This window comes from Oryx dammah, unplaced genomic scaffold (genome assembly GCF_014754425.2).
Source record: "Oryx dammah isolate SB20612 unplaced genomic scaffold, SCBI_Odam_1.1 HiC_scaffold_25, whole genome shotgun sequence".
Taxonomy (NCBI): Eukaryota; Metazoa; Chordata; class Mammalia; order Artiodactyla; family Bovidae; genus Oryx; species Oryx dammah.
The window spans coordinates 102,447,410-102,456,821 of record NW_024070209.1 but is presented as its reverse complement, the minus strand read 5'-3'; the positions used below and the strand labels follow the sequence as shown (position 1 = coordinate 102,456,821).

Below are 9,412 nucleotides of genomic sequence, written 5' to 3'. Positions count from 1 at the left end.
TCTGTGAATTCACCTTTCCAGTTGGGTAGCAGGCTCGGTCGGGGGAGGTGGGCAGCCGTGCCTCCTCCAGCACTGCGGACAGCGCCTCCATCCACCCACCCCGCCCCGAGGGTATGGGCAGCCCCCTGGTGTGCCAGTCGGACAGGGCACTCAGTGACCAGTGGATGTGTGTCGGCTGCACCCCAGCCTGGGTGTGTGTGGTGCTGGTCCCGGTGTAAGTGTACCATCTGGTAACCCCCTGTCACTGGGGTGTCGGCGCTCTCTGCCCTTGGATCCTTGTGAGTGGTTTTATTGGGGGCGCCCTTCCTCAGGCTGCCCCGGGGTGGGGGGGGGTGGGAGGTGGCTGCGGCCTGAGACCTAGGGGCATTGCATGCTGGGGAGGTCGTGAGTGCAGAAAGTTCCTCAGGCCAGAAGTAACAGTTGAACAGGGCAGTACCTGGGGCCAGAGCCTCAGCAGGAGCCTGGACTGGAGGCCGATGGGGGTCTGAGAGCCAGCGGCCTGGACGATGCTTCTCGAAGGCCGCAAGTGGGAAAGAGCAGGAACTACAAGGTGAAGCACCCGCTTGGGGCGAATCCCCGGCCTCAGGGCGGGACTGGAGCTCAGGCTGCCCAAGGCTGCCTCCCAGGGACGGGCGGGGTTGGGGCGGGCGGAGGGCCCGGGGACCTGGGAAGGTGGGGCGGCAGGCAGCGGGACGTGGGGGGAGGGCGGACAAGAGGAGCCGAGGGCGGCAGGCGCAGTCGGGGGAGGTGGGCGGCCGCGCCTCCTTCAGCACCGCGGACAGCGCCCGGCCCAGCAGCTCACTTGTCTGACCACGCTCTGCGCAACGGGACACGGGGAGGGCACAGCCTTCCCGGGGCTCGCAGAGGAAGAGGAAAGAGCGCTGCCCGGGCCGCTTGGGTCCGGCCTGGCCCCGAGGCCTCGATGCTCCTGGAAACGGATCTCGAGGGCGACCGAGATCGGCCCCGGGCCCCCGCAACCACCGGCCTCTGCACCTTCGGCGGGACCAGGGGTAAGAGCCCCGCATGGCCTCCTGCAGTCTCCAGACTGGGCAGGAAGACCCAGAGGGGAAGCAGCACGGATGGGCAGAGGCAAGCAGAGGGACGAGGCAAGGAAGGCGTGCAGCACACTAAAGGCAGGGCAGAAAGAGTCTGGGGAGGCCTCTGGTGGGTCCTGAGATGGGAACCTGGGCGAAGTTGGCAGACCCCTGACTGAGTGGAAGGCCTGGAGCCCCCCGCCCCGTGATGGCCTGGGAAGCCTGGACCCACGCTGAAGGGCCCGCAGCTTTTCACAGAGCGCCTGGAGGACAGAAGGGCCCTCGCAGGCATGTCTGGTGGGGAGGGGATGGGGCAGAGAAAGGGCTACCAAGAAAATCCGGAGACCTCACGCTTCTCAGCTCCCACACAGCCCAGTCCTGCCCCTCCTAGCCGGCCCAACTGCACAGTGCCGAGAGCCCTGGGTCGGGTCTCCTGCCCGAACTGCACTCTCCAAGGGCCATTCGGTCACAAGGACGTTGGGAAATAATGGAGGCATTGTTGGCCAGTCGGCCAGATGCCGAGTGCATAGGCCCGCCCGCCCCTTCCCCAGTCAGACCACACATGGCCCCTCTCAGGCAGGCCTCCACGGCAGCTGACACTCAACGGCCAACACCCCTATGCACCCAACACCCGCTCAGCTCCCTGGCCTGGACGCCCTTGTCTTGTCCTGGGGAAAAAACGTAGCACAAAGTGAAGGGGCACCTTAACTTGGCCCGCATGGGGCTTTTGCTCAAACTGAGATGTGGGGTCTGCTCAGAGCTCGGAGGGGACTGTGTTTCTCCTACCCAGGTCCTTCCACACCGGCCTGCAAGTTAAGTGTACAGACCAGGCCACTGGAGGCCAAGCAGAGGCAGGGTGACTGTGGGGCATCACTGAAGGCTCCCAGGTGGAACCTCCCGGAGGATGGTACCAACCCCTAGTCCCCCAACACTTTCTGGAGGCCCCCTGCTCCCGCCATGCTCGGTACTGCCGGGACCCACAGTGCTGTGTGCTGACTGTGGGTGACGCAGGGGGTTGGCCTGGCCTGTGATGGGCACCCTCCGGGGTAGGTGTGTCTCTACGTGCAAGGGTGGTGGGTTCCTGCAAGCTCACCTATTTGGACTGGGGGAGGAGGGCAGAATACGGGGAAACGGGAGCCAGGGCTTCCTCCTGTGCTAGAGGGTGTGGAAGGAAGGGAGTGCATCCCGGCATTCCCAGCTCCGTCCCTCCTGACCTGGAGTCCTGGCTGCATCGTGGAGTCCGAGCCGAGGACACTGGGTTCCCTCCGGAGACTCCCCCTGCTTCCCTGCTCCCACTTCTGGGGTGCAGTGCCCAGGATGGGTCCCAGAAGCTGCTCAGAGCAGGAAGGTCTGAGGTCGGGTCCGCTCCTGGCAGCTTCCCTGTGAGCCAGTGGGCGCCACACTCACCCTCTCTGGGTCTTGGGTCTCGCACGTGCCACCAGGCACTGTGACCAAGCCTCCCAGCTCGGAACCTCTCGGGCCCGAGCCTCAGCGGCGGTAGGATCCAGCTCCCTCCCTGATCGGCAGGGTACACTCGGGCTCTCGCGCCGGAACCCAGGCCTCAGCCCTGAGCCGGCGCCGGGGCAGGAAGCTTCGGGGCCTGGTCGAGCGCTCTCGGGCAGCGCTGACACGGCTCCTCCCCTGCCCGTCCCTGTCCCTGGGCCGGGCACTCGGGGCGGTTTCCCCGTACCGCAGTTCTCCCGGCAAAGGCGCGCAGAGTCAGCGGACGCCAGCAGCGCGTCTCCGCGACCCCGGCCCCGCCCCGCCCCGCGGCCCCGCCCCCCCGCCGCTCCGCCTCCGCGCGGCCCGAGGCTCCGGGCCCCTGGGCGGCCCGCGGGCGCAGCGCCCAGCAGCGCCGGGAGTCGTGCAGACGCCGGCCCCGGGCCATTGAGGCCGTGGTCTCGCCGAGCCCCCGGAAAGTTCAGGACCGGAGAGGCTCTGCGGCGGGCGGCGGGACCCATGGAGGCGCGCGGGGAGCTGGTCCCGGGCCGGGAATCGGCGGGCGGCGACCTGCTGCTGGCGCTGCTGGCGCGGAGAGAAGACCTGCGCCGAGGTGGGTGCCCCGGCCAAGCGGCTGCGCCCGGGAGGGCGGACCCCGTGGAGACTCAGCGGCCCTCGCTCCCTTCCCAGCCCGGCCACGGAGGCGGCGGGAGCGAGGGAGCGCGGGCGGGAATGTGTGCGAGGGCCCCAGCACGGCGCGTCCCTACCTGAGCATCCCAGCAGCGGGCTCGTCTCTGGGCCCCTGGAACTGTGTCGTCGGGCGTTTCGTCGCGGCGCTGGTGCCGCCCAGGCTGGGGGCCCTCTGGGTCCCAGGACTGGTTTGGAAAATACTGTTCCTTTAGGGAGAGTGTGCAGAGAGCAAACGTGTGTCCCAGTGTCGATGGGGTAGGAGAATCTCTGTGAAGGCTGCCTGCACCCAGACCCGCCACACTTTCCGGGCGAAGTCAGACACAAGGGCCAGCATGGAGCTGGACCCCGGTGGCTGAACTCCCTTAGCTAGAGTCTTGGTGTCTGCACTCACATGCACCTGCTCCGTTGGCAGGGCTGGTCCTCTTGCAGGAAAACCCCCAGCGCCTCGGCTTCCCCGTGAACTGGGATGGTCTTCCACGAGCTTCCAAGCAGGCGGGACCTGCAGGATGGGATGGAGCTGGCCCTGGAAGGGTGGGCAGTGGTGGGGTGGAAGCAGGTGGGAAAGGGGTTACATCCAGGCTGTGGGGGTCTCCTCCGTCTCCTACTACTTTATTTATTTAATTTCCGACGGTTCCTGGGAGGGGTGGCCACGGGGGCTGGGAGGAAGGGGTGGGAGGGCGGAGAGACAGGAAGGGAGGGGCGCGGGCTCTGCGTGAAACGTCTCAAGAGAGCCGGAGGGGATCGGGCCGGCAGGCAAGCGCAAGGCTGTGCTGGGCCCGCCAGCGCGCCGAGGGTAGGAGACCCCGCCAAGGCTGGAGTCGCCATGCAGCGTAAGGCCCGGGTCGCCAGGGCTTCGCGAGAGCGCGAGGGGCGCGGCGGGAGAGGATTTTGCTCGACGCGGGGCTCCGCGGGTAGCGCGCTCCAGGAGCTGTCCGGGCCGCGGTGCTGAATCCGCGCCGCGCGGGCCTGTCCAGCAACCAGCTCTAAGACGGGTGTCCTCGCCCGCCGCCCTGCCATCAACGCCCCGGGGTTGGGGGGCCAGGGCAGGCAGCAGATCCTCAGGGTCCGCACCCAGGGCCGCGGTTTTGCCCGACGCGGGACCCCGTCCTTCGTGGTGCCCAGGGCTGTAGGAGGGAGGTTGATTCTGTTTCTCTCAGCATGGAGCAAAGGAAGGTCCCTCGCTGGCCCTTTCGCCGGCTGCCAGGCCGGCCTGGGGCTGGAGGGGGTCCACTGTCAGCGAGGTGAGTGTGCTGAGGTGGTGATATATTTGAGTAGGTTCCAGCTCCTGCTCGAGGCTCTCTGCCCTCGGGAGACCTTTTCTAAATTAACAGGTAGTCCTCACGCCCTGAACACCCTGCAAAGCACCCCCATGGACCTGTGGCTCTCAAAGGCAGGCCCTGCATTTTCCCAGCCTGGTTCCCCCCGAGGCCCGCAGTCCCAGGGGAGCAGAACCCAAGTGTCTCTATGGGGAAGGCAAAATGCCTACTGTGTGTGCTCAGGCATCCATGTTTGAGCAAGAGGACAGCGCATCCATACATCCAGTCTACGCACAAGTACCCCCCAGGGCCGCCCAAAGACAGGCAGGGCATCAGTGTTCATTTTGGTAGCCTGGGGACAGGGCCACGGGGCTGGGCAGCCACACCTGCCACAAGTCTCGGGCTACCATGGCGCCTGACTGTGCGAGGAAAGAGGGCCACTGGGTGGTGGATGCCCCACGGCCCACGTGTGCCAGGCCTCTGGTGATGGTAAGGACCTGGTTTCCAGCCTAGCCTCTGAGACAGCCCCAGGGGCGAGGGTTTCATTGGAGCTCAAAGTTCGTCCTTCGTGCACTGGAAACGTTTTGCAGTTGAGGGTATCTGCCCCTGGGCGTGTTTCTAAGCTTAGCTTCAGTTGTCCTGGATTTCCGCTGTGGGCCAGGCACGGACTTCCAAGCCACACTTTCCCTGAACTCAGGGAGCTGGGTGGCCACTCAAGCCAGCCGGGGGCGAGGGTGTGCCGGGAAGGGGGCCTCCGGGCAGCCTGGTCCTGGGAGCCGGGTGCGGTGGGGAGGCGCGACTCGAGGCCCTGAGCGCGGTGGCTGTCCCTGCCTGCAGAGAGCCCGCTGTGTGCCGGCTGCGACCGGCGCATCCTGGACCGCTTCGTCCTCAAGGCTCTGGACCGCCACTGGCACAGCGAGTGCCTCAAGTGCAGCGACTGCCAGGCGCCGCTGGCCGAGCGCTGCTTCAGCCGCGGGGAGAGCGTGTACTGCAAAGACGACTTCTTCAAGTGAGCCCGCCAGCTGCCGGGGGGGGGGGCGGGGGGGGGGGGGCGGCGCGCCCAGGGGACCCGAGTCTGGGGCCCTGGAACCCCCATCTCCACGCCCCTCCTGTTCCCCAAACAGGTGCCCCCGGGGCCTCTCTGTTGGCGGCGGGGCTGGCCCACTAACAATCTTTTAAAGTAATTAATTTTGCGAATCATTGAAGCAGTCGTTAAAAAGATAACCCCAAGTTTGTAAACCTCTACTGGACGTGCTCCCTCTTCGTTTTGGTCTTGTTTTTGTGCTTAATGGTGGGGATGGGGCTCCTACCCCGCAGAGGACTCATGGGTTTGCAGGTCGGCCCCGGTGGCCAGGGCCCTGCCCTTCCTAATTCACCTCCCCCATCCGGGCACAGAGGACAGCTGTGTGCCCCAGAGCATCCGGATCCCCTTCTCGGTAGTCCCTGCGGGTAGCCTCTGCGACCAGGGGCAGGGCCGCGGGAGCCTTCCTCCAGGAACCGCCCTGCCCCGCACCTCCTTAGCGGTTCTCCGACCCGCTCCGGGCGAAGGAGCGGCGGCCGCTCTGAGCCGCGCCCTGTGCGTCCCGCAGGCGCTTCGGGACCAAGTGCGCTGCATGCCAGCTGGGCATCCCGCCCACGCAGGTGGTGCGCCGCGCCCAGGACTTCGTGTACCACCTGCACTGCTTCGCCTGCGTCGTGTGCAAGCGGCAGCTGGCCACGGGCGACGAGTTCTATCTCATGGAGGACAGCCGGCTCGTGTGCAAGGCAGACTACGAGACAGCCAAGCAGCGAGGTCAGTGGGAGAGGGCGACGGTCACGGGGCTCGGCCTGAGCACGGCCCACCCTCCCCTTTCCTCCCCTGCAAATTGGGGCTAAGGCCCGTCCGGGTCGGGTGTGGAGGGATCCTTCCCTCCAGCTTCCCCGGCGAAGCGCTCACTAAGCGGCGATAACTTAAGCGTCGTCTCTCTGGGCGGGGGCGTTGGGGGCGCCCCGGGAGCCCGGGATGGAGGGAACAGTTAGCAGACCCAGTCTGGGAAAGCCGGGTCTGGGGTCTCAGCAGCCGCCTCCCTCCCGGGCGTAGGGAGATTGGCCTGAATTACGTGGATTAGCTCTGCGGGTCTGAATTATCGTCCTAAATCCTTGACCGTGAAGATCCGACCCTACCCACACCCTTAGAACAAAGAGGAGCGAGGGAGGGAGTGGGGAGGGCCCCCCCCGCGCTTGTCTGGAGGCGCCTGCGCCCGGATCCAGGGTGGCTGGGTCCCTAAAGAAGGCCGCCGCAGGGCTGTCCCTGGCTGGGCCGTGGCACCGCCCAGCGCGTTTCCTCCATCGCTCCGGGCACCCGCGTCCCGCAAAACCCTCTGGCCTCCCCGCCGAGGCGGCCAGGCGGGCGGTCGCAGCGGCGGCGGCGGCACCTCTGGCCCCGACGTGCGCGCGCCCCGAGGGAGGTGGGAGCGGCCGAGCAGGCCCAGCCTCACGCCTCCCCCGCGGTGCAGAGGCCGAGGCCACGGCCAAGAGGCCGCGCACGACTATCACAGCCAAGCAGCTGGAGACTCTGAAGAGCGCCTACAACACCTCGCCGAAGCCCGCGCGCCACGTGCGCGAGCAGCTCTCCTCCGAGACCGGCCTGGACATGCGCGTCGTGCAGGTCAGCGCCCCGGCGCCCCCGCGCGCCCTGCGAGCCGCTGGCGAACAAGGGCCACCTCGGGCCCCAGAGCGGCGGCCACTCATCGGCCCCTACCGCGCTCCCCGCCCCCAGGTGTGGTTCCAGAATCGCCGGGCCAAGGAAAAGAGGCTCAAGAAGGACGCGGGCCGGCAGCGCTGGGGCCAGTATTTCCGAAACATGAAGCGCGCCCGAGGCGGCTCTAAGTCTGACAAGGACAGCGTCCAGGAGGAGGGGCAGGACAGCGACGCGGAGGTCTCCTTCACGGGTACAGGCGGAGTCGGGAAGAGCGTTGGGCTGATTGACTGCTGGAGCCTGGGAATCAATGTCCCGGTCCCCGTCTCTATAGACCCTGGCGCCCAACCCCAAGCCCTGTGGTTTGGCCATTCAGGACCATTGCCCTGCTTTTGGAGGGGGACAGAAACCCTGTGACCCGCACGTGTCCCTTGGCAGGCTTTGTCCTGGAGGGAGGGTCTGACCATGACCCCCCCACCCCCACCCCCACCCAGGGCACTTAGTACTTACAGTGATTTTTTAGGAAGGCAGCAGTACAGTCTTGGGTGATGAAATATCCTAGCTGCTTAGAGTTGGGGGAGGGTCCACCCTCATCTCTGGAACCCAATTATCTCCTTTTACCAAAGCAAGGAGTCCCCCCGCCCCCACCAAGCCACCAGCCAGCTCTTAGTGTCCATCCTCAGAGAGTTTGTTTAGGAGATTGTTTGGCAGCATTGTGACCTTAGGCTACTCACCTAGGCTCTCTGAGCCTCAATTAACTTGTCTGCAAAATTGGGCAGCCTTGGGATCATACTGGATCTCTGGGTGCCCACTGGACAGTTCTTGGCCCTGATCCCAGCACACAGTTCCACAGGAATCAGGTGGGATGGAGCTGAACAAACTCAGGGGTGAAAGGGTGAGAGATGTGGGCTGACCCGTCCTGGTGGGGCACACCACGCCTTAAGGGGGCACTGAGGGGGACCAGAAGTGGCAGCAGGTGAGTACTAAGCATCGCCCTCTGCTTCCACTGCAGACGAGCCAGCCATGGCCGACATGGGCCCCGCCAGTGGCCTCTACGGCAGCCTGGGAGAGCCTGCCCCAGCCTTGGGCCGGCCCTCGGGGGCCCCGGGCAGTTTCCCGCTGGAGCATGGAGGCCTGGCCGGCCCAGAGCAGTACCGAGAGCTGCGCCCCGGCAGCCCCTACGGCGCCCCCCCCTCGCCTGCCGCCCTGCAGAGCCTCTCTGGCCCCCAGCCCCTCCTCTCAAGTTTGGTGTACCCTGACGCCGGCTTGGGGCTCGTGCCCACGGGAGCCCCAGGTGGGCCCCCACCCATGAGAGTGCTGGCAGGGAACGGACCCAGCTCCGACCTTTCCACCGGGAGCAGCGGGGGCTACCCCGACTTCCCTGCCAGCCCCGCCTCCTGGTTGGACGAGGTGGACCACGCTCAGTTCTGACTTGAGTCCCCGTGCCCTCGAGCCTCGGACGTGAGGAGTCTTGGTAGCAGCTCTCCTGCCTGAAGCACGGATTTCTGCAGGACGCGGTGCCCCGGGGAACAGGATGCAGACTCCGGCGGGCTCAGTTCTGGGAGTGCCCCCTCCCACCCAGGCAGAAGGACTCTCCCTGTACAGTTCTGAGAGGCTGCTGCTGCTCAAACTGGGGGCCTCTCAGCAAACCTTGTTTTGTAAGCAGATTTTTCCCTTTATCGACCAATTAACCGACTGCTTGCCGCTGTTTCCCCACAGGAAATGTCACCCCGGGGGGGCCAGGCCTTTGCTCCCCTCAGGGGCCTCTACCCAGACCAGCACAGCCCTCAGGCTGGAAGATGCTTTAATTTCTAAAATTAAAAATAATACTAATTGTGCTTTCGTTTCCCAGGTTCTATATATCTGAATTCTCTGGCCCCCTGCTCCCCCCCCCCCCAACCCCCTCTTTAAGTCAGAGATCAGGCTGTCTGTCCAGGCAGGAGGTGGCTTCGGGGAGGCCACACCTGTGAACTTCCTGTTCCCTCTAGGGGCCTCCCTGCCACAAATTCCTGTCTTCCCCAGGACCCTCCCCACCCCTCCCCTGGGGCCATTGGCTCTAGATCTTTCGATCCTTCTGGACCCCACTACCCTGGGGGTGGAGGCGGACTCTTGGAACCCTTAAGGAGCTTCCTCCAGTCCAGACTAGGTTTTCATCCCTGCACCCCCTCCCCCCGACCTGTCACAGCTGCCCTCAGAGCTCAGGCCAAGCCCAGCCCACCTATTTCCATTGCCAAACATCCCCCAGCTCCCGTTCTCCCTGTGGGCTCCGACCGCCCATGGATTGGATGCCCCGCAGGCAAAGGAAGGGTGGGGCG

At 65.8% G+C, this 9,412-nt stretch overlaps 1 protein-coding gene across 2 annotated transcripts; it reads left to right on the top strand.

Moving 5' to 3' along the window:
- Positions 1–922: 922 nt before the first annotated feature.
- LHX3 (LIM homeobox 3) lies at positions 923–8,528 on the top strand. Of its 2 annotated transcripts, none has more exons than XM_040225517.1 (6): positions 923–1,010; positions 5,258–5,429; positions 6,010–6,212; positions 6,916–7,067; positions 7,179–7,350; positions 8,110–8,528. In XM_040225517.1, exons 1-6 carry the CDS (start codon positions 923–925, stop codon positions 8,526–8,528), a joined length of 1,206 nt encoding a protein of 401 aa, XP_040081451.1. The 2 variants fall into 2 exon arrangements, with proteins under 2 accessions (XP_040081451.1, XP_040081450.1); XM_040225516.1 differs by lacking the exon at positions 923–1,010 and adding an exon at positions 2,994–3,087.
- The last annotated feature ends 884 nt before the right edge of the window (positions 8,529–9,412 follow it).

Excerpts from the sequence above, each read along its gene's own strand:
- LHX3 (XM_040225516.1), top strand. The coding sequence starts at position 2,994 with ATGGAGGCGCGCGGGGAGCTGGTCCCGGGCCGGGAATCGGCGGGCGGC. Across the intron at positions 3,088-5,257 it reads GAGAGAAGACCTGCGCCGAG|AGAGCCCGCTGTGTGCCGGC; the intron begins GTGGGTGCCCCG and ends CCCTGCCTGCAG. Across the intron at positions 7,351-8,109 it reads CGCGGAGGTCTCCTTCACGG|ACGAGCCAGCCATGGCCGAC; the intron begins GTACAGGCGGAG and ends CTTCCACTGCAG.